This window comes from Centropristis striata, chromosome 8 (genome assembly GCF_030273125.1).
Source record: "Centropristis striata isolate RG_2023a ecotype Rhode Island chromosome 8, C.striata_1.0, whole genome shotgun sequence".
NCBI lineage: Eukaryota > Metazoa > Chordata > Actinopteri > Perciformes > Serranidae > Centropristis > Centropristis striata.
This window is the reverse complement of record NC_081524.1, coordinates 35,217,895-35,242,601: the sequence shown is the minus strand read 5'-3', so window position 1 is coordinate 35,242,601 and position 24,707 is coordinate 35,217,895. Positions and strand designations below refer to the sequence as shown.

At 39.3% G+C, this 24,707-nt stretch overlaps 1 protein-coding gene across 1 annotated transcript; it reads right to left on the bottom strand.

The window, feature by feature from the left end:
- Positions 1–9,727: 9,727 nt before the first annotated feature.
- irx4a (iroquois homeobox 4a) lies at positions 9,728–16,270 on the bottom strand. The gene is made up of 5 exons (XM_059339714.1): positions 16,101–16,270; positions 14,951–15,202; positions 13,935–14,041; positions 11,922–12,232; positions 9,728–10,845 (listed from the first exon to the last, which is right to left on the bottom strand). Exons 1-5 carry the CDS (start codon positions 16,143–16,145, stop codon positions 10,145–10,147), a joined length of 1,416 nt encoding a protein of 471 aa, XP_059195697.1. The 5' UTR covers positions 16,146–16,270; the 3' UTR covers positions 9,728–10,144.
- Between the last annotated feature and the right edge of the window lie 8,437 nt (positions 16,271–24,707).

Below are 24,707 nucleotides of genomic sequence, written 5' to 3'. Positions count from 1 at the left end.
CCTTTCCTTAGAGGGCTGATTGCATGTTTCCTAGAGTGTGTGAGAGAACGCAGATTTTTGAAGTGTGTGTGTGTGTGTGTGTGTGTGTTTGAGTGTGGGAGACAGGGAGAGCATGTGATCTCCGAAAGGGTGTGTTAAGAGAATGACAGTTTGTAAGTGCATGTGTGTGTGTGTGTGCATGCAACATATTATCTAAGAGTCTGCATATGCTGCAGATGCTTGTGTTATGTTTGTGTATCTGTGCATGGATGAAATGCATGTCTGCTGTGTGTGCGTGTGAAATGCCTGAAGGCCCTGTGTGTGTGTGTGTGTGTGTATGTGTGTGTGTGTGTGTGTGTGTGTGTCTGGGCCGGGGCAGTGAGCAAACCCTCTCAGACACCCTTCTGACCCCCCCTCGCCCTCCCTTATGTGACGGGCTGTCGTGAATGTTAATGTTCTGTGATGGCTGTGGAGCAAATAAGTGTTTCTGACACAGTACAGGCTCCCATTACAGGAGCAGGCCAAATGGGCTCGCTAGTGCCTTAATGAGCAGGCAGGTCAGTCAGCCGCAGCCACTGTACCAGTCCCACACACTGCTTATGCAGAGATGGACCTTAGCATCAGACCTGGGGAAAAACTGAATTTCTGCTGCCGTCTCCTCTCTTAAGTTTTAGTATTTTGTTCTTTTCTTTAAAACTGTGGACTTACTTAGGCCTAGTACACATGTACGCTAGCATTTTGAAAAATGTTTTTTTTGCTCCTTTATTCTCAAAACAAAAATTCCACTCAAGCACTGTTTAAAAAATAAGAAATGTCCAAATGAAAACAGAAAAATGCCACACTGTTGCTGTACATTTTCATGTAAACCTGCACAATGTAGACTTTCTCCACCATTGCAAGACACGTTCCCTCATTTGTGTTTCCTGACAAAGGAGATATTGGCACACACTGTGATATTACAAGCCAAAAACTTTTCCCCATCAACACCTTGACACTGACAACATGTTAGTGTTGAAATACATCTGCTGGACAGAGTTTTACGAAAGGTCCCTTTTCAGTGACCCAAAAAGCATATTGTATAGACGAAAGACAAAAATGTATAGAAAAAGCTGGGATATGAAACTAGACCTGTAGACTAGGCCTTAGACACCAGAAAAGTAAACATTTTTCAACAAGCAAAATTTACAAAAATTTGTGTCACATTACTCCTACTGAATTTGAAGTATTTAATGTAAAATGAATCCTAAATCAAATATGTGTTTGCTCCATTGTCCATAAGAAATAAATTGCAGCTCTCCTTTTTCTGAGTTGAATATACGCAGTTATTTTCTTGCTCTTTTTTTGATCTGCCGTTATTTAAATTCATCCACATCAACAGTGGTGCTACATATATAAAATCAAATCACTGTTAAGAATTCTTCACAGATATATATTTCTGAAGACTACTGAAGACTACTAGACTGACTAAATACATAAGCCATGCCCATGCTTTTACACACTTGATCTTAAAATAAATGATACAACGTATAAAAAAGGAAAAAATGGTCATCTCTAGCCTTGTTTGGTACAGTAGTCACAAACATTGACACATACAGAAAGTATTTGCAGAAAAAAAACCCTAAATATGAGTTAGTTATATCTCACTGTACATTATTCATACAGAACTGAGATTGGATTCCATGCATTGTGGTGCTGAGGTCATTTTCAAGCGGGTAAATGTCACCTGTCAACAGAGCACAAAAACAGAAATTGGTAACGCTTGCCAAATATTCGACTGAATGGCAAACCAAGAGTCCATCGTAAAGTCCCAGTTAGCCTGACAGCCTGTGGACACTGTAAACTCTGTCACAAGCAGTCCAGTGCAGTTACAAGCCTGTGAACAAAGAAGCTGTCTTTTCCTTCTCCCTCCGGATTGTCAAGAGAAAGTACAGCTTGTAGGTTGAGTCAAACAGTTATTTCTGAAAAAAAGTGAAGAGCACATCGCTTGGCTGACTCATCATAATTTAGAGCGAAAATGAATCCCACTTCTTCCACCTGAGGAGAGGAGAGATGGAAAGAGAAGCTGAGAGGACGGAGAGAGAAGGGTAAAGACAGAAAAGCTGGAAAGCGGACATTAGGCTTGATTGAGACGCATGGCAGACGGAGAATCACCTAGCGCGTCAGAGCACATCCTCACAGTTGGTCAGGCTGTCTCTCAAAACTCTCCAAATAGTCTAAAGTCGACCTGTTGGAGTTACTGAGTCGTCACACTACATGTTGTAGCCCAGGAGCAATGGGCCCGCAAAGGTGTCTCTTTTCCTCTCTCTGCGGGACTTGTTAGCGGTGCTATTTTGGAGCCTTTCTGCCTTCATTCCCACTGCTGCAAAACACCTCGAGGTGTACAACATACTTTATAAAATTCTGGTTCTTGTTGAAAAACAAGGGAGATTGTTAGATTTAACTATGAAATTGTAAATGTTTTTTTATTTGCATGCAGGAACAGGAACAGGTTTCATGCATGATTAGAAAGCTACACTTGTTTTCATGTGTTTTCTATCTTTGACTTGTATTGTTCCATTTCAAATCAAATGCCTGGTTTCTCTAATATCTGCAATACTGTTGTGCATGAGTGATGTAAATGCAACACCACATTAAAACTAATGTGCACATCAAGTGTCCACAAAAACATGCAAAAGCTGGAGCCGGTAGAAGATGGATGGGAGATGTTTTCAGAAAAGAAAATTAAATAATCATTGTTTACTTGGCTGTACTTAAGCTATATTGCAGAAAGAAAAGGAAGTTTGCTTTCTGAGATGCTTTCTGAAAAATATATTTCATAGAACTATTAACATTCCTCATTGAAAACAGTGATTTCTGTATTACACCAAGTCAGACGACACCAAAACACCATTGTCAGATAATGGAAGTGCCAATGCAGAAACTTTTCCCTATAATGAGACTCAAAAGGTCACAGCAGCACCCTTCACATGCAAACAAGACAGATAAAAGACTGCAGATAATTTACTAAAAACTAATTGGCAAACAGTCTAACAAGACACCCCGTCATTAGGCATTAAAGCACCAAAAGAATTAAAATGTAAAAGCTAATTTTTTAATTGCTCTGAGGAACATTGTTATGACTGTCAAGCTGCTACCAAATCACCAGACAAGTCATGACAACATTGAACGATTGGGCAAAACCCTCAATTACATTCAGCAAGTTTTTAGTTTTTTTAGCTTTTACAATTAATACCAAAATGTTTTCATATTCCTGCCTTCTTCAAAACTGCACATGGCAAAATCAGTATACTTAGGGTTATGCATCATTCAACATCAATTGTAATCCTATAGGATACTGGGCTGGACAGCCGTCCAATACGAGCTCAGAAAACAGTTTGTGTGTGTTTGACTAGAACAGGCATGCTGAAAAATAAAAGTTGGCTGATTATCTCAACTTGCATAAGAGCAAACTATTTAACTGCTGCCACCACTGAGCAAACTAATTTGCACCAGAGCACATGAGCAGACATGAGCCAGCAGTAACCACATGCAGCTGTAATGGTTGATGGGAAATAGCAGCAGTCTGCAGAATCATGCATTTCCTAACTAGTAAACAGGCCTTGTGTTGTAGCAATACTTTGTATGATTTGACGGGTTTGTATGTTTAGTTATGTTTAGATTTTACCGTTGATATAATTGTTACTGTTCTGGCTTCCTCTCATTGATTTCAGCCACAAGAGAAAGCTGTTTTCAGGACGGACTGTTCATAACTGTTCATAAACAACAAGCAGCAGGTATATAGGCCAGATTTTCCCCTGAGAAGTTGGTGGGGACCAAATACAGAGCTAAAATATAGTAACCACAACTCATGAATGGAAATGTTGCTGCATAACTGCTATATACTGTATGTACAATTCAGCAACTGTTTGCTTCACCAACATGTTCTCAAATTGTGTCCATTGTTATTCAATCAATCAATCAATCAAACTTTATTTATATAGCGCTTTTCATACATATACAGTACAGGCCAAAAGTTTGGACACACACCTTCTCATTCAATGCGTTTTCTTTATTTTCATGACTATTTACATTGTAGATTCTCACTGAAGGCATCAAAACTATGAATGAACACATATGGAATTATGTACTTAACAAAAAAAGTGTGAAATAACTGAAAATATGTCTTGTATTTTAGATTCCTCAAAGTAACCACCCTTTGCTTACTAGAATATAAGACATGTTTTCAGTTATTTCACACTTTTTTGTTAAGTACATAATTCCACGTGTTCATTAATAGTTTTGATGAATCTACAATGTAAATAGTCATGAAAATAAAGGAAACGTATTGAATGAGAAGGTGTGTCCAAACTTTTGGCCTGTACTGTAAATGCAACTCAAAGTGCTTATTGCAGGTAAATGCTGTGAGCTTTATTTCTTTTTAAGGGCGTTTCGCTGACAGCAGCGCTCTTCTTTTCAGGAACTTCATGTTCACATTTAAAACCAGAACCTGCCCAGTAAAACTACAGTCTTGTCTGCTGGCCACTGAGAAGCTCCACTGGAGTGGGTTGGGTCAGGGGCCATGCTCAAGGGCTCCATAGTGGTGGTAATGAGGGAGGGGCAATCTGAGGATTGATCTGGCGACCTTCTGGTCGACAGAATCGCTTCTCTAACCTTTAGGCAACCAACATTTTATTATGATTTAGTTGTTATGAGCAGATATTGTCAGATAGTAAAAATAAATGGGTTGTTATCTGACATTTTGCTGATGCATTCAGTACAGTCATTTTGCAACTTGGCATGAATGTTTCCAGATTATGTTAATGTGCACAGTTGCACAGGTTGACAGGATTCATAGACATACAATTATTGAAGCTTTAAAGTTTGTGTTCAAGTTTCTGTCTCTTATGGAGGTCTCTTAACTATTTCAGAGTGCCTAGCACAATGTAGAGAGGTCTGCATCAAATTTCTCCTAAGTGATTTTTTTTAAAGGAGATTTATTGTACAAAAAGGCACCAACAAAATCCAATACCTTCCACAGTTAAACACCTACCCTGCACTTTAAGAAACCTTTTACTTCCAGAGAAACCTGAGGGCCTCATTTGTATGTTTTGTTGGACCTCCCGAACACAATGGAAAATGGAAGCAAAGGTCAGTGTTAAGTCTCCCCTGGCTTTTGTTCTTTAAAACAACAATATTGTATTGATCTGTCCTGAATGATAAACACAAATGTGTTGGTAAAACACAGTCTCTTTTGACCTTTAGCAATTACTTCTACATGGCTTTAGCAGTACTGTAGATAAAAAACAAAACAATTTCCAACTCATTTTCTTTTCTTTGTGTGTGTGTAACTAGAACTACATCTCTCTCAAGTACAGCTGGTTTATATAACAATAGATTTTAGTTAAATTCTTTAGAATGTAATCACAGTAAATACATTAGGATTACAAGATGCTGGGACATTGGTATCAGACTCACAAGTAACACTCAGTATATTCAATCAATATATTTAACATACAAGGACTTTTGCCTGAGACACAAAGAAGAAACTACAGTAAGAAACCACCAATGTCAAAACATTATTAGTTATGCAATCAATGTCATCTAAAAAACAACAATATATTATTACAATTATTAATTTAACTAGTTATAATTTGCATGTTATTTAAAACTAAAATATACTTTTCTTTAATACAAAGTGCAGCTTTTATCCCAAGAACAACCCTCATAAGTACTTCTTATTTAGCATCCTTTGATTCTGGTGTCGTTCTTTTTTTTTTTAACAATTCAAGTAAACATGAACTCAATAAATAGTTCTATCGAGTAAAACTGCATAGGCAGATTTGGGTTTTGACCCCCAGGACCCCAATAGATTTCATTTTTTAAAAGCACTTATTAAAACAGAAACAGATATGAAGTCATTAGTAACAAATGGATTTGACAAAGTCATGGAAAATCCGAATAAGAGAATAAAGCACCTGTGACATATGACCAATATTAAATCTCTGGGGTCAAGGGTACCTCAGCTGAAAGAATGAGGGTTGGTAATGTTATGTCTTTGTTTTTTCCACGCTACATAAATACCAAAATATTTATGAATGAGTCCTACTGCTATAATGTCACATATCTTATGAACTCAGAAGGCTATAAATAAAAAAATCACAATTCAGCCTCATAATAACCAGACAGCTAGCAGCTCTGATACCTGCTTATAGAATCTCAGTTATCTGGTGGTGAGCTTAACTGGGTCTAAGTTTTCTGACAGGGTTGAAGTGTGCTGTGATGACCCATGATTACAACCTCTTTACCTTTCCTCTGACTTTAAGAGGGTGTGAGATAGCAACCCTGGACGTTTTTGGGGTTCTCCAACCACTAGTGAGCACAGGGAGCTGACCAAGTGAGCCAAACGAAGAAACACATCTAACTGGCAGATGTTAAAGAACATTTAACTGTATTTCTATCCATGGAAGTAGAAGTTTATAATGTAGAAAAGTACTTGGTGTTGATGGCATTTTTCTATCTATAACATACACACGCAAAGTTCAGTCCGGGAGACAGAGAGGGCTGAGATGGTGAAAAGCGATGCACCTCAGGCTAAAACCTCTTGACCTGTGGAACGACTGCAGGGAGGCGATGATAGAGACCTGATAGAGGCCAGTCACTGGGGCCTTAAGGCACATCCTGGACATGTCTTTTTTGGCAGCAGGGCTCAGAACACAGCCACCCACACACACATGATCACACACACACACACACACGATCACACACGGACACACACACGTATCCGCCATATCTCCAAGCAGTTGGAGGAAGAAAAGAGGAGGCACTTCAGATTTGAAAGAAGCGGGGAATATATTCTACAACTTACCCTTACAACTGTGGAGGGGCAACAAAACACAGATTCTAACTTTAAAGTGCTTACTCTCTACTTGGCATATTTGTCTGTATTATATCAATATATTAATTTGCTAAGATCAGCCATGCCAAGCATTCACATCAACTGACATTTAGATGTAATTTAATCCCCTGAAATAAAAATGTTTTTTGAAATGATATGATTACACACCTACAGGCTGTTTTCTTTATTGTGGCTGTGTATTTATATTTTCTAATAATAATGTGCATTATTTTAATTGGAAGAAAAGGCCATTCCATTGATTCTTGAAAGGGGCATTCAGGCCATAACGGCATTATGGCTTCTGTTGTGTGTGTGTGTGTGTGTGTGTGTGTGTGTGTGTGTGGTCCCTCTACACTGCTCTTTCTGTGAGGTCATGCTTCATATTTCCATTTAAGCTTTGATCACATTACTGCTATTCTCACCATATTAATGTTAGTCAATGAATAGATTAAATATTCAATTAAGCCTTGTGTGTGTGGCAAGTGTTTGAGTGTGATTCTGTGTGTGTGTAATGATGTGTAAATATATTTATGGCTCAGGGTCACTGTGGTATTAACCTGACCCAGACTCTCAGGCTCTCTCTGGGGAAGCTCCGTGCTGCTGATTGTTCAGTCAGCTCTTGAGGGCCTTCTGCTATAAAAACAGAGTGAGTGTGTGTGTTTGACTTGTTCAGAAAAAAGGGGAAGAGGTGTTCAAAAGTAGGGTTCCATAACTTTTGGGATAAACTGCTGATAAAAATAAATATCTTGAGACAATCATGCTGCACACCGCTGGTGAGATAATGCTTTTGTGTGAATCCCTTGACTCAGCTCCCTCACAGGAGGACTACACACTGCTCTGACTTTACGTGCTGCTTTTACCAAGCACGGGAGGTATTCAGTTAAATGTCCCATCAGTCAGGCATATGCCAAAGGCCTACATCTTATTCAAGTTTTAAACCTCTAATTGGTAACGTTTAAAAGGCGTTTAAGAGTGCCCTTTCTTCTCCCTTTTCTCATTTCCCATTTAATGTGTTGTGTCAAAGTCTATTACCTCAGTTGGACGTTTCTGTCCCTTAAGTTGAAAAAAGGGAAAGGGGAGGAGGGGGGAAAGTGAAAGAGAGAGAGAGAGAGAGAGAGAGAGAGAGAGAGAGAGAAGGAGAGAGAAGAAGAGAGAGGGGAGGGGGGTGAAAGAAGAAAAAAAGAAAAGCCATCAGCTGAGGTTTGCCAGGTCGATAAAGCTTTTAGATTTGGAGATGTTTTCAGGGGGAGCCCATTTCCTGCGGCTAAGAGTTGTTAATGGAGCTTAAGGAATTATCTTATGACTCTCGGTTTGAGAGCAGTTTATTTCAGCCCCGGACCCTGCTCCTGTGTCGGAGTGGCTGAATATGCTGCTGTCAAACCCGCTTAATGAAAAGTAACGCGTCGCTGATTACAGTTTTATTTGGTCTCTATGTAAAAAGCCCCTGTTAATTTACCATCTCGCTCCCTCTGTGTGTTCGTATTTGCCACGGCTGAATGATTTAGTTATAGCTCGCTCCTCTCTCTCTCTCTCTCTCTCTCTCTCTCTGGATCTGCCCCCCCCCCCCCCCTCTCTCCTCTGTCTCACTTCGTGTCTCTTCCTCTCTAATACAAAGCCACTTTGGTTCGGAGGTCTAATAAAATCTGTCTTCATGCTAAATTAATTAAACGTCGAGGCCATATTGTTTTATCTGTGGGGCCTTTAACTCTGGCCTAATTTTTCTATCAGCAGCTATGAAAAATTAAACGCACTATTTTGCATGTAGGCTAATAAACATTAAGGAAAATGACAGTCAAAACATCCCTATAGAGATTATTAACTCTGCGTGCACCTGTCACGTGTCTATTTGCTTCAAATTATTTTTGCTTGGGGAGGTTTAAGAAAGCAAATAAAAACCGATTTATAGAAAATCTCTTTTGTCCACTGTAGCACTTTCTTCCATGAGGGGGGGGGGTGAACTCAGTCGTTTGTGCTTTTTCCCATTAAAATTCATCACTGAACCCCCCCTCCCTCTATCCTTACCCCCCCCCCTCTCTCTCGCAGGACAGACAGAGTCCCCCGAGAGCTCCACTTTCGCCATTACTGTCAAGTACCCTTGACTCCTTTTCTTTTTGCCCTTTTATCTACAACAACTAATTCGAGTTCCTTTGCCCTTTTCACTTTTAGACGACGTGAGTGCCTCCCTCGTAAAGCCCTTTCACTTTTCCAGAGGAGAAATCAGCATCCAGGCTGTTTTTTCTTCTTCTTCTTTTTTTCCTTTTTCCTGCAAGGCCCTCGCGTCTCTGGGATATTGAGGGGTTAGTGTCAAAACGAAAACTCTTCACTTCAAATTATTTCGCAAGGGGGCCCTTTGGTTTTTTTGAACCCATTAATGGACGCATGGTGAATGACTTACCCTTTTGACAGCTGCATCATGGACGGTGTTGAGATGTTTCGATAATATTATCAGAGAGCAGAGAGAGAGGGTAAATCAATAGGCTGACATGAAATATGACTGCGAACATCCCAATTACAGCCTGTTTAGAGGGGATTAATGAGGCAGATCTTAGATACTGATATTGTTCTGTCTTGAGGGTTGAGCTGCCTTATTTTCTCGCTGTCACTAAATGAGAGTTTTTTTTTCTTCTGAGAAAATAACACATTGGTGGGAGATTGTGGCTATTTTAATGGGTTAAGAATGAACAGAAATGATAAAATTGCTTTATTTAAAGTTCATCTCTGCCTCTCCCTGTGTGATCTATATATAAAGGAGTGGGCTTAAAAATAGCAGAAGAAGAAGGAATTTGAAGGCCCAGGACGCAAGAGTTTCCTTGTCATTTCAGCACCATGGACAGCAACTCAGCCCAACATCAGAAACCGACTGTTTTTATTTTCAGTGAACAAAGTTGAGACGCTCTCCTCCACTTTCCTAAGAGAGCTGTGCATTTGTGAGACTTTTTTTTTCTTTTAATAGTGATACTCAACTGCTGAGACCTAAATAATATTCAATTACATTTGCATGCGCATAGTAAAGAAAGAAATGAAAAATAAAAATCATGTAAACCTCAGGCCTATTTTTTTTTCTCCAAGATGTAAACTTTTAGTTATACATTTCGATAAGTTGTGCGTGCGTAAAATCAAATAAGCCAAAAACCGATCCAGGTGTGTGACGCCAATGTAACATTATACAGCTACCATTGTTTTTAAAGTAAACATAATGAGGGGATCATGGAGACGAAATAGGCTTTTCCATCCGACTTTCAGTCACAAAGAGTCTCTCTCTTGTTGCAATAAAAGTGTCATTTGGTTTTGTTAGGAGCAGAAGAGTTTGTTGATAGTTTTTGGGAAAGTCATGGCACTGTCTTTGGAGGAGTCTTGGTGCTGCTGCAAGGCCGCCGCGCTCCTCTCCGCCTCCAGCATGGCGCCTTTGGTGTTCGTGGTCCAAGAGACGGTGGTGTTGGTCAGAGCTTGGCTCAAAGTGCTGTGCCTGAACAAGGGGTCGTGGAAAACCCCGTCCACCCAGTTTCTCAGGGTCGTGACCGGCGAGTCCTGCCTGTTGTCCAGGCCGGGCACGGGTGACGTAGCGGCGGGGGAGGGGGTGAGGGAGGAGGGCGGCGGCTGGCACCTCAGCATACAGGACGGGTACTCAGTCTGGTTCAGGGACGTGGCCGTTTGGGCCAAAGACCAGATCCGGGGTTTGCCGTCTAGTATCTGCTGCTGCTGTGGGTTATAACACGCCTTAGCCTGCTGTCCTCTGTCCGCCTGGAAGTCCTCCGGGCTCGATTTGAGACAACTTTTGCTCAAGTCCTGCTCCCCTCCCAGAGAAACAGGGATGGAGATTTTCAGAGACGCGTCCTTGATGAGGTGCTCGGCGGGGCAGTCGCCCGTCGTTGACATGTGTGTGTTCATGTGGTACCGGTGCTTCAGCTCACACTCCGAGCTCTCAGACTCCAGAGTGTCGAAGTCGTCCAAGTCGCTCAGCTGCAGGTCCTTATCAGGCCGACTCCTGGTCTCTGAGAGGAAGAGAAGAGAGGAGGCGGCAGACATGTCAGTGAGAGATCTGACCATGATGAATCACTTTCAAATCAAACTTGTTCAATTACACATATTCGACTTTAATTAAATAATTCACGATTACAACCTGATAGTGATAACTAGATATAATCGAATCAGTCCCATTATAAACCTATACTCACCTGTCACATAGTTTTAGTATAGTCTTAAGTATTTAATTTAAATAAGAAATTATGTCAATCATGTTAGAACTATTAAGTCATAATCAATTGAAAAAAGACACATTAAAAAGACACCTGAACTTTGTTTGACTGATATGAGCTTCCACCATGTCCCTGTGTGAATATGACTGAGGCCTTCAATCTTGTTAAAGTGATGAAGGTGATAAGGTAATTTTTAAAAATACAAATAAATATATTGGAGCATAATATGGGAATAAAATGTTAAACAAAACAAATTGCAAGGCCTAATTTACCTGTATTTCTTTTTATAGGTGTGATGCTGTTTTGAATATTTAAAAAAAGTATAAAACTAACTAACTAACTATTATTGTAAAACACACACACACACACACACACACACACATATATATATATAAAGACATTAGTCATCATTAGATTTCATCCAATCATATTGTCATTGACATTTTTAAACAAAACAATACAATTCAGTGTGGTAACTCATACCAGTTTAGAGTGTGTTGGGTGAAAAAGAATAGAGTAGATGATTGTTTTAAGATTTGTGGCATCAGTGGACTTCACACAGATACTGTGTGAAGTCCCCTTTCTTCTTCTTTGGTGATTATTTTGATTCATCCCGATTCTTCCAAGTGAGATACGATTTTTTTTTTAAATGGTTAAAACTGACTCTAATTTTAAGCGAAAGTCAAAAGTTATATTTCAGTTTCCACTTCAAAAAAGAAAAGTTTTTGATACTAATAACAATGACAATATAACAGTAGATTTTTAATAGAAGATGTCATAATTACATGAAACAAAGCCACCTGTAATATTCTGCCAAACCATTTCAGTTTTACTTTATTTCTGCAAAGGAGTAAAGGCATCATGACACTAACCATCCTCATTGTTCTCGCTTTTTATCTGCTCCTCCTGAGATCCATCCTCATCGTCATCATATCTCTTCTCCTCCGAGCCCTTGTTTCTAGGCGGCCATGTCATCTTGTTCTCCTTCTTTAGCCTCCTCCTGGCGTTGGCGAACCATGTGGAGACCTGCGTCAGGGTCATCTTAGTGATGATGGCCAGCATGATCTTTTCCCCTTTAGTCGGGTACGGGTTCTTCCTGTGCTCCTGCAGCCAGGCCTTCAGCGTGCTGGTCGTCTCACGCGTGGCGTTCTTCCGCCTTGTTCCCCCATCCATGGAACCATATCTGTTAATGAGAAGAAGAACACAAGCACAATGGTAATGAGGGGGTAAATACAATATGGGATGCTTGTTGCATCACAATTTCTAATGTGTTGCCCTGGAAGTGTCTCTCCTGAAAACCATGACAGAGCCATCTGCTTCTTGGAATCTTGAAATTATGCATAATGTGCTTTATTATCCTGACAGTCCCACTCATAAACCCATATGCCCTCCTAATTATGTAAAGGTCTGAAAAGTAAAAGTAGACATCATAAACACATGTCTGGCAAGAAACATAATGTAGAGAAATACAAGGGAGGGGTAGGTGAGGAGTAAACCTCCCCCTGAAACCACAGCATACAGTGTTTATTCTTTGGGAAACTATAAAATATTAATGTCACTACATTACTTTATTGAATTGTACACAAGCTTTGGAGAAACATGAGCAGTATAGAGCACATAAATTCCCTGAAACTCCTCCAAAAATCTTCTTAACCACCTCCACTGCTTCCAAAACTACATCTATCGGATGTATATATATGCAAATGATTCTACCAGCTGAAATATTTTCACAATATGCATATATTTATTTAAAATATCAATGCATTACTATTCTCAGCGCAGCGTACGACTCCTTCCCTGCCCACAAATATCAACCATAGACCTCCATTTAAAATGCACAGTGTTGATTTTCAGTCAGCAGTGAGCTGTAAAAGTCCTCTCATGGGAGGCTTTTATGAGGCCTTTATTGCTCCGTATAGCTTAGTGCAGGTCAAGCACTGCTGAGGGAATCAAGAGGAGAGGAGCGCTGCACCTTTTCCATACCCTGCGTTGTTCTCCTCGCAGATAAAATAGACTGTAAAATTGCTTTATTGAGTGTAATGATGAGCCCTCAGGTAAAAGGCGGGCGCAGACTGAGTGGTACTGCTGTAGGCCTGCTTGTTTTATCGGAGTGCCACTAATTCTGTTTTGCCTCAGACTTTTAGGCCTCTTACTAACACTTCTCCTGACAACTTTCTGCACTTCATACTGAATTTAGAGTGATTGGTAAAAGAAGCCAGCTTTTGTTTTGGGGTACGCAAACTCTCACACTAATCAATGTGACACTTTGCTAATCAATTAAATCAATATAAAAAGTGTTTTCTGTCATGTATTTTAGCATCTTTAGCTCTGGCATCTTTAAAGGTGCTGCTTCTCTTCTAAAGAGATTCACACCTTGGATTTTTTTTACCATCACAGACCTAATTTGGATGTCACATCATCATTATTGGGAAGACCTTTCAATATGGCAGACGTGCTCTTCACAACACTGAAGAGGCCTCGTGTCTTTTCTGAAAGGGGGCACGAGTGTTCTGAAGTTCATCACCCCATCAAGGAAGAAATGTGTCATGAGATGAAGGTGATGACCCAGTGTTGCTAGACGTGACGAGAATAGCCTTGACCTCACATGGATGATTGATTTAACGCTGGGAAAAGTCGCCCAACACTAGTACAATACTTTGAGAGCTGCATACATTTTGATCACATCCTGTTTTAGCCTAAATTAGTTGACATAAGTCTGCAAACTTTTGTGAAAGTAGACTTAAACCACATAACTTTTCCATCCCATACCACATTGCATTAAATTATACAAAAAATATACAGTTTATTTTAAGTGGTGTGATGTTTGCATTGATGATCACTCTTCTTACATCATACAAATCCACATAATTGCATGAACAACATACCTGTCATACTGGTACTGTCCCAGGGTAGGATCATAGGGGTAGTAGGCTGTTGCCTGGGTTATTCCCGCATGCGCAGAAGCTGTGGCATCTTTAGTGTCAAATGTGCCCTGCAATCATACACAAATACAACAGTTTTAAAGGGTGACACAAATAATAAATCAATCGTGGTGCATTCAATGACCCACCTTGTGCTGAAAAACAGATTTGTATTGGCTGTATTTAAAAGTTGTTCCAATATGTCATTTAATTTTATACAGAAATGTGTAAAGGCTGATGTGCAGTAAATTAGAATTTAAAAAAAAACCTGAAAAATTAAACATGGACAATCGTCCATAATATTCTAAACTCTTCAAAGTAAGATTTATATTTATTTTTAAATAAACCTTCAGAAAAAAAAACAATCCGTAGATGTATTAGCTTGTTCAGTGGAAGTTCTAGACAAATAAATGCAGGATGATTTTCAGCAAAATACTTTAACTATTATAATTTTTTAGAAAAGCATAAATATATTCTGAATATTGTTCTCACCATAATTTGAAAAGATGTGAACACTTACTGCATTTTAACACTAAACCATCTAGAATAAACAGCATTCTTGTACATTCTAGGCCAGTTGGGTTTGATAGGGAAACAAATGAGAATTTAATTTTAATAAAATATTGATATTTTTCACTATAAAATACTGGATCTACAAAGGCAAAAATAAACATGTCTTCAATGCAAACTCCAAAATAATGTAATGATTTAACTTTTTTTCTGCCTTGTTGAAGAAAAAATACTTTCTTAAAGAAACCCTGACAGAAGAAAGTGAGCTTATCTCTTCTTGCTGAGAAGTATTTTCAATTACTGAAGCACAGCTTGCTTGAAGGATGATATGGGGAGAAATCACGTACAGTAAAAGGCTGCTATTTTGTGGTGTAGAGCATAAAAAAATAGCAGAGGTGCGCCTGGCTCAAGCCCCAGCACCCTGCAGCTCCATTAATCAATGCCAAGAGGGATCAGATGTAGGAGCTTACCAGCGAGTAGAAAGCCGAGGCGTCCGTGCCGTATGTAACGTAATTCCCATAGCCTTGGCTGCCGGTGTAGGGACTCCCGTACACGCCCAGCGCGGCGGCGGAGCTGAGTTCGTGCCTAGCCGTGGCCAGCAGCCGGCTCTCGTAAACGGGACAGTAGACTGGTGTCTGTCCGGACGCTGCTACTCCGGAGTCGGCTATGGATCTGCCGGTGGACTCGCAGCAAGTGGTCAGAGAGTTGGTTGTCATCAGGAACTGAGTGGAGATTAAGGGAGAATTTATCTTTTAGAAAGTTATCTACATCCTTTATCTGATTTTGTATTGAAACAAAATGTAATGCCAATATTCAGCACTTGATTTCGAAGTTAGTTTATAACTTTTATTGTGAAATAAAAATTGTCTCAGTAAAATAAAAGCATTCTTGCTGTTTACAAATACTGTTTCACTTCTCTGATTGCAAATTTAACAAGATTTAAGTAAACATAAATGTCGCTTTGTCGAAAATACAAAAGTAAACTCGCCTCTATATTCGCACTTTTTTCTTACAGAATGTCAATCTATAAAAACTAAAATACAACATCAAAAGACTTGGATTTGATGGTGAATGACGCGCTGTATTCTTGTGGTAATGTGCGCGTAAAACGTGTCCAAAATGAGCCGTCTGTTAGCTCTGATCCATGCGTTACAAACAGATACAACATGTTTCCCAAACAATGCCCGGTAATACCCAAAGTAATACCCAAATGATTTTTTTTATGGCTCAAAGCCAAAACTAAACAGCAGCTGGGTTATGGGCGCAAAACACACACAGCGTGTGCAGAACAAGTTGCCATGTGTGTTCCAGCGCAGATAAACATATGGTTGACATTACAGAGCGGCTATTATCTTGCAGAAATCAGTGAACGGGAGGTCGGGGGTCTCGCTGGTTTCTGGTTTCCCTCTTCTTACCTCTTTTTTCTCTCTCTCTACCGCTGCAGGAACACAGGTATCACTGGATGTAACGCAATACCTTTCCGATACGCGAAAACACTGTGACAGCTTCCTTGATTCTTGGCCAAAATGCGTAAAAAGGCTCGCGTTAAAATCGATAAGATAATCAATCGCTGCGATTTCAAAACCAAAACATCCGATAAACTGAGCAAAGTGAACTTACTTGTGGAGCAGACGAGTAGGGATATCCAAATTGTGGATATGACATGGTAGAGAGGTCCCCCAATATCCAGAAATAAAGCGAGACTGAAGGTCTCCACTCTAACGCAGGCTGCAGCTCTGTTTGACTGTACCAATTGATTGGTAAGCACAGGCTCCTAGGATGCTTATAGGGCGAAGCAGAGTAGCATGTTTAATTTGTGGAAAATGCCCCCCACTCAAACGCCTTTCAGTGGCAAAAAATAATATAAAAAATAAAGGCAGAAAATCTTCTACCTCTCCCTTTTTCTTTTTAAAAGTCTATTAAATTAACAGATAAATTAAAGTGATACAGGCTTCCTTTGCTTAGAATAATCACTTTGTTGTCAGATACATATTTTTGCCGTATAAAAAAGTAGTATAAAAGACGTCAGCAGCAGAGGCAGGTTGTTTTAAACGGCGGTGACTCTGACGTCAGAAGTTTCCCACTCTAAAAATGACCAGACTGTAACTTTAATATGCATTTTCTTCCTGGGGATGACGACAAAAACAGGAAAGAACAATCCAAAGAGAAAATCTTTGAGAGGGAACAGGGAAGGAAGTTCTTATTTTTTTTCTTATTTTTTAACATGTCCTGAAGATCCATTTTGCAGTCCCAATCAATCAATTAAGCCAATCAGTGTCTTAAATATGCAAACGTATGTATCAGTTTAAATGCATTAGGACCTAATTAAGCGCATTCTTATCATTCCTCCGCACTGATGCTAATCATGTGGGGAACTAATTGATTTTAAATTAATTAGTAAAAATATTTTTATACTGGGCAGAGAAAAAAATCACAGCCTGGGAATATATTGAGCAAATAAAGCCACATAAGTAACATATTTAAAATGTGATTTCTATTGTTTTTTGTAAATATACAATAAACTTAAAACAGCTTATCTTTTAGTTTCCTATTTTGCTCCAATTCCACCTGGAGCAATAAGTCCCCAGAGTGTTGTAATTACCTCAGCTCTTCCCCAAAAGTCCTTAATAAGGTGTAGTTTGAATGAACTTTGCACCCCATCTATCTATCTATCTATCTATCTATCTATCTATCTATCTATCTATCTATCTATCTATCTATCTATCTATCTATCTATCTATCTATCTATCTATCTATCCATCCATCCATCCATCCATCCATCCATCCATCCATCCATCCATCCATCCATCCATCCATCCATCCATCCATCCATCCATCCATCTATCTATCTATCTATCTATCTATCAGATAAAATTGTGATACTGCAGTTAACCAAAAAAAAAAAAAAAACCAAACTCTGCAGCCACAGAGCTGGTACCAGTGCGCGCAGCCTTGCTTGGAGAATCCCGGGTTGAGACATGTGGATAGCCCCGGGGGTCACTCCTCAAATTAATGATGATGTACTCCCCCCTCCTCCTCCACCTCCTCCTCCTCCTCCCTCTCCTCTCTTCTCCTCTCCTCTCCTCTCCAGCTGGATCTCTGCCTGCCGGTGACAGGTCGATTGAGAGTGATTGATGACTATCTAGGGGACCGGGGCCAACATAATAATATGATACCGGCTCCTTGCAATGATTGCTCGCTTTCATTTACAGATGAAAGACGTAATAAACAGCCATAAAGACGGAGAAGCTTTGGTTAAGTAACTTTTGTCTTTTTTTCCTGTTTTATTTTGGTGGGGTGGGTATAGAGACTGTATAAGATGTCTCATTCATTTTGACAAATTGAATTATAGGGGGGTTAGTACCTCCAAGCAAATGGCCGCATTAACGCTGTAACAGGGGGGGTCAAAAGGGATCAGCCAGCGCTTTTTAATTTGCATTAACTCTAATGCCACCTTTACATTAACAACCCGTCTGAAGCGCTCAACCATACACTCACTCACACATCACACACACACACACACACACACACACACACAGAGCTCCATTTTGTCTTATTAATTTAGACTTTTCTTTTTTAAATTCATTGGGGTTAATGTGACACGCAGTGCATTAAGACAGGGCGGGACCCAATTTATCTACACACCCAGTGGAGGGAAGAGAAAGTGTTGACATGTTGGTTTGGGGATGGTGAGAGCGCACCTGACGCGCACATAGTGGCATGTATAGCACTTTTCTTTATGGGCCTTTGCATGGACCTGTGTGTAGAATCAGGCTAGAGACAGTGGGGAAATCTGATAGACACATTCACTAAACTACACTGTCCACACCGCCTTCCTCCTCCCCTCGCTGTATACCTTTTCATTATCCACTGCGTTACCCAGTGTTATCGGGCGCCTATAATGAAATATTTAGGCGCACTAGTATATGCTTTTAGATGGAAAATGAAGGCGACGGCAGGAGTTCATGCTTGTTTAGCGTTTAAAGATTAAAAGAGAGGCTTCTCTTCTTTTCTTTTTTTTTTTCTTGGACAGATGTGGGGAAACAGGGATGCTCTGCGTTTAAAGTGGAGCAAGTGAGGGAATGAGGGAATGAGATGCTCTTCCAGTTCAGGACAAAGGGGCCATGCTTATGACCTGATTACATTTCTTTCTTGTTTTAGAATAAAACATGATAATCAGTGAGTTATTATCAGTTATTAGTAATCTAGATTAATGGGTGATTTGAAGCTGATTTAGTGTAAAGATGAGGACAGATAGCAGCAGTCTGCAGTGATCTAGTGTTGGAGCATTCATCATATTGATGAGTAGAATAAATCACTTGAATTACACTAACTAATGGAGCAGTTATGATTGTATGACAATTCATAAACCATAAAGATCTTCCTTTGTATCTGCACACATTCAACATTTTTTTTTTAGGTTTTATGGTCATTTAGTTCGTCTTATTTATTTATGTATTCAAGTTTCAGTGTTTGCCTCATGGCATCAACCCCAAAGTATTGTAATCTCAATAATAACTGTGTTGCACTTTGAAGTAAGCCTGCTAATTTGCATCTCCTTTCTAACTAAACTCATATTAAAAAGTTCCCCAGAAACATAGTAATCATGAAGGTGTCACTTCCCTGATAATCTGTCTTTGATTAATGAGCCACAAGGAGGGGAGTGCCTGAGAGCGCCTGTGAGTGTGTGTGTGTGTGTGTGTGTGTGTGTGTGTGTGTGTGTTAGAGAGTGAGATTTTATGTGTGTGAAAAACAGAGAGAGAGAGAGAGAGAGAGAGAGAGAGAGAGAGAGAGAGAGAGAGAGAGAGAGAGTAGTGAAGGGAGGAGGGTAAAACACCTCCTTTTCCCCACATTTTAGTCAGCTGAGTTTAAAGTCAGAACTGTGTCAATGAAGCTCCACAGTGTTGAGATTTAACAGTTATTAACAATGGCTGTATGGCACTGAGGTAATCCTACCTCCATTTAAACATGAACTATGATATGGAGGCGGTAAGGACCCTGACATTTTTATTTTATTTTATTTTATTTGAGGCCATATAATGGAACTGTCTTGACTCTGCATGTTTCTTCAACAACATATTCTAAATATTCAGTATCAGAAAAATACTTTCCTGATAAGACACTTTGATCAATTTCTTTCACAATAAACATCCTCAACTCATCTCATATTTTCATCTTTTGTGACAAGTAAGTATTTAATATAATATACTATATGTTACAGTTAATATCCTTCACCACAGCAGAGCTAAGGAATGCCAGCTAGGTCAATGTAAAATAAACAAACATATACAAACAAAATAAATAAATAAATAAATTTGCAAATAGGTATGGCAATGAAATGAATCCTAAACTAAATAAATGAGACAATAAATATAAATGATATACAATGTTAATTTCAATACACCAAAGAGCCAACATAGTTGAATAAATAAATAAATATGTTTAAAAATAATTTTAAAGGACATTTTTCAAAGGACTTTGTAATGGTACATTTATTTCCCAGCTTTTTTTATAAGGTCTTTTTCCCCCTCCTGAAATAGAATCCTATTTCTATATGTAACTTAAACATTATCTAATTTTATTGATTTCAGGGTTTAATTCTCTACTAAATATGAACAAACCCTGGCCTTTTGTCCAGGAGACTAGGGTTTGTGTCTCATGTGAAAACAAAACTCACCACTGAGTTTGAATTTAAAGTAACATTACTTTACTTATATGTCAATTCTTTGTCACTATATGTCAATTCTGTTACTGGTTTTGTCCTCGTAACAACTTTCCTTCCGCCATTGACATTTTATTTTACTTAATAAACTTCTTTTCAAACGGCTATCAGGTACTTTTTTGCCCTAATCTTAGTGAAGTCAGTTTCTTCTGTAATCCAAACCAAACTTTTAACTCAGTATGACTGCTTACTTTTCAGCAATTGGGCATAAAATGGGCTGATAACAGTCTACTGCACCTACTAGAGGGTGGAGCAGGCCCCTGCTTGCCCATACTTTTCAATTGTGTGATATCATTGGGAACAGGTGAGTATTTAGTATATAGTGGTGAGGTGCCAAGAAGAGGACAAGACAAGAAGAAGAATAGGTGTTCCTCAATGGGACAGGGATGACTTGTAGTGTATAAAATTCATTCATTCATTATCCTTAACCACTTATCCACACTCAGGTCGTGGGGGGCTGGAGCTGATCCCAGCTGACATTGGACGACAGGCTCTCATTCACTCCTACGGGAAATTTAAAGTCACCAATTAAATCTAAGTGCATGTTTTCTGGACAACCTGGTCTCACAGAAATCCGTGAAATAGCCACGGATTTCGCTTCACTCAAAATCCGTGGAATATCCACGGAATCGCTCAAATTTCCGTGAAACTGACACGGATTTCGCTACAATGCAAGTTAATGACAGTCATATCGGTGGCTATTGGTTTGTTCCAAGTCACGTGACTTTCAAGGTCCCAGCGGTCAGAACAAAAAACATGGCGGACAGTTCTCTCATTTTTAGTGAAAAATCAATATTTTGACTTAGTTTCTGCATAAAAATGGATTTTGACCATGAGACCATGTTGTTTCTGGACTATGGGAGGAAGCCGGAGTACCCGATGACACGGGGAGAACATGCAAACTCCACACAGAAGAGCCGCAGGCCGGAGTCGAACCGGCAACCCTCCTCAAAACCTAGTCTTCCTGAGTATTATTTAATTCTCAATGTTATTATTTTACTATGCATGAGCTAAATTTGTTCCTTTGAGTAAGCTTTTTTATATTTCCCAGATTCAGTTGGCGTGTCTCCAGTTCACAGGCAAAATGCGTGAAATTCTGAGTTTTGAACAGAACTGAGGGTTGAGTGAGCAGCGAGACATGGAACTTGCCTCAATCAAGTGTGGTTCAGTGATAGTGCTGATGTTGACCTCTGCCGTGTTCAAACTCCCCAATGTGGGTTAGCATCAGGTGAAAGAAGAACTCAGTTTATTGACTTCTTCAAAATAGGCTGTTTTGTATCTCTTTGTATCTCTCTTTCTGACAGTTTTTAACCCTCTCCTCTCTTCAGTCACATTTATTTAAAAAAAAAAAAACGTTCAGCAGCAATTGTGAGCTTATAATCTTAAAGTTTTGCCATGTTTTGTCACTTCTATTTTATTTCAGACTGCATGAGGATAATGTCCTGGTGTTCTGATGGTCCACTGTCTCATGAGTCAACAATGTAGAAACCCAAGATGACCTCAATAGTTGAAGACAGCTGCACAGGCCGACTCGCTGTGTGACATAAAGCCTCGAGCAGCTTCCAGGCTTTCCAATAGCTACCATGTTTCTCTTTCTGCAGTCATAGAAATAATGTCCAGACATTCTTACACACACACACACACACACACACACACACACACACACACACAATGCTTATCCAGCAGAACATTAGCCTATTTGTTGTCTAGTCTAGTCAGTGAATCCAAATGGAATATTGATCTCCAACGATCTTCTCAATGTATTTCTTATTTCTTCTTTTGAACAGCACAATGATTTTTTCTTTCGCCTCTTCTCTTTTGGCCTTAAAGCCCTAATGGTTTTTGCATGAGTTGGATAGTAGGCTGCTCCAGGCACTTGTTGTTGCTGAAGATGTTTCCAGGTGGTAATAAATACTTTTATTTGGTGGATTGTGCAAACTAGTCAACATTCTGTATCTTTACCAGCTGGAATGGCTTTCAAAATGACTTCCTTTAATGTGCTGTTTATCAGGGAGCTTGGTCAGTTTACGGTTCATTTCTTATCACTTTACCTAAACCAGGAAAATATGTAAGTATAAGGGACAAAAATAACATATTAGGAAATAACGGGGTAACAATGTTATTATCAAGTGAGACTTAGAAATAAATTATTCTGTAATGTTAATGCATTGCATAATAATTCATTGCAATTAAAGGATAGACATCATATGCTTAACTTGCATCACATACAGAACAGAGGTTAACGTAAGATCGTAACTTACAACAAGTCCTCCAACCCATACGATCATATAGGTCATTTGTTTCTACCCTCAAATACGACCCAGATGATCGTTAAATATTTGTGCCCCTACCGCATGCAGAAGATCATCACACCATCATACCTCATATGAAACGGCAGCTGTTTTAAACATGTTTTAGTGTTGTGAAATGGTCACAGTTTGGTTAGGTTTAGGCAGAAAAACAATTTGCCTAAGGTTAGGACACAAGAATATGGTTAGGTTTAGCATAGATAGTTAAAAAAGTTAAATAAATGTGTTGTGTTCTGGTTAATGATGAGTAAGGAGACCCAGGATTTCCACACACGGCACTTTACTGCAGTGGCACAAGAAACAAAACAGCATACAGTGTGATGAGCGGCGGCGTGGTGTCTCTCATAACTCTCCGGTCAAACAGAAGATAGATTTTTTACTTTAACATATTAACATTTCAATTTACACATAAAACAATTTCAATTTAAAACAGTATCAAAATTTCAGTCCACAGTACAAATATTATTGCACAACCATAACAAAAATAATCTCCATAACAACATAATCTCCATACCTGCAGTGGCACAAGAAACAAAACAGCATACAGTGTGATGAGCGGCGGCGTGGTGTCTCTCATAGCTCTGATGGGAGCAAGACGGATGCCGTTAGCAACAGAGCTAAACAATGCTAGCGCATTTAGCGGCAAATAATTACACACAAAAAACTCGACATAAACTGTACAGACTACGGCGAAACTAACAGGCAACATCCGTGACATCATCATCCATTATATATGTTAATCCGACATTGTTTCAACTGTAAATGACATTTATATGAACTTTTAATGGAAGAGGATAGTAGTTTTGAAGATAGATTTGACCGGAGAGCGCATGTACGGTCCTACGTCATCACGCCGACAGTCGCCGCACACATACACACATACACACATACACACAACTCAGGTAAAACTCACATACAGGCAGGAGATTAAAACAAAATATAATAAACGAAAATAAATGTTTTTTGTGGAATTCACATCTGAACCTGCTACAAATGCACATAAGTACCATAAAAATTACGTAGTTACATAGGTGTGTTAAAGCGTGGCATAGATGCGATGTTGCTACGCACAGGCCATGTATGACCTATTAACGATAGTTAAGTTACCTTACCTCAAATAACAACACTGACTTTTGATTTTCCACAGGACACCACCACCTATTGAATTGGGCTTTGTCATTCTTTATACTCCACATCCTTTGCTTTGACACTGTGTACTGTTACTTCCCCCTACAGCCACTAGAGGGCGTGCTAACAATAAGCGTAAATACAGGAATTTTTATCCTGCTGTACAAATGACATATGGGGTCATTTATGGAGGGAGGATGGTCTCATAAGTTCAGTAACCTAACAAAGGAACTTATGTTAACCAAAATTATGATCTTTTTCGAAAACCTAACCAAGTCATTTTGGTGCCTAAACCTAAAAAAAATGGGACCGTGGCACAATGTTAACCACATGTTTAAAACTGCAACATTTACATTTAGGTATGAGGACATGTTGATCTTTAAAAACACTCCTGTGGGTCATAGAGGAGGGTAGGAACAAATGACCTATATGGTCCAATGGTAAGAAGGACTTGTTGATCCTGTCATGTAACAATTAAAGGTTCACTGTGGAGGCTTTGAACTCTTGTAGCAATATGGAGCTGTTTTTCTATGAGTGGGTCTCTTTTTTTGTTTATCAAATCAAAATCTCATGCATGCGCACAATGATGAAACAATACATAGTCAAATTTTTTTAAGCTTTATTTTATGGGTTCTAAAGCAAATCTTCATTCATTTGATCTAGCAAAATGGACATTTTTACATCTATGTCCTATAACTTTCTAAGGCAACTTTTTCGTCAACACGCAGTAGATTTTATGCACACTGCATTAAACACATTATGAAGGTGGACACCCAAATGCATTATGCAAATCCTGCAGCATCAGCACCTTCAACGATTGCATGTCCATTATCTCTCATGTATTATCCCAGGCACGGTGCAATGGCGCTGAAATCCACTGATAGTGGACCTTCTAGGCACACACCTCTTCGTTTTTTAACAATACCACGATAATATGTCTGAGATGAATCTACCCAACCCTCTCTTTCTTCATCTTCCTCTCACTGCCATCTCTCGCTGCTCTTCCTCTTCAGCCGCTCTAAGTGGTTTAACATGTCAAAGTTCTCTCGGCTCATCCATAATTGATCA

Coding starts and splice junctions, on each gene's coding strand:
- irx4a (XM_059339714.1), bottom strand. CDS start 16,145: ATGTCATATCCACAATTTGGATATCCCTACTCGTCTGCTCCACAA. Junction 15,203..16,100: donor CCTACTCGTCTGCTCCACAA/GTAAGTTCACTT, acceptor ATCTCCACTCAG/TTCCTGATGACAACCAACTC. Junction 12,233..13,934: donor GGACAGTACCAGTATGACAG/GTATGTTGTTCA, acceptor TCTCATTAACAG/ATATGGTTCCATGGATGGGG.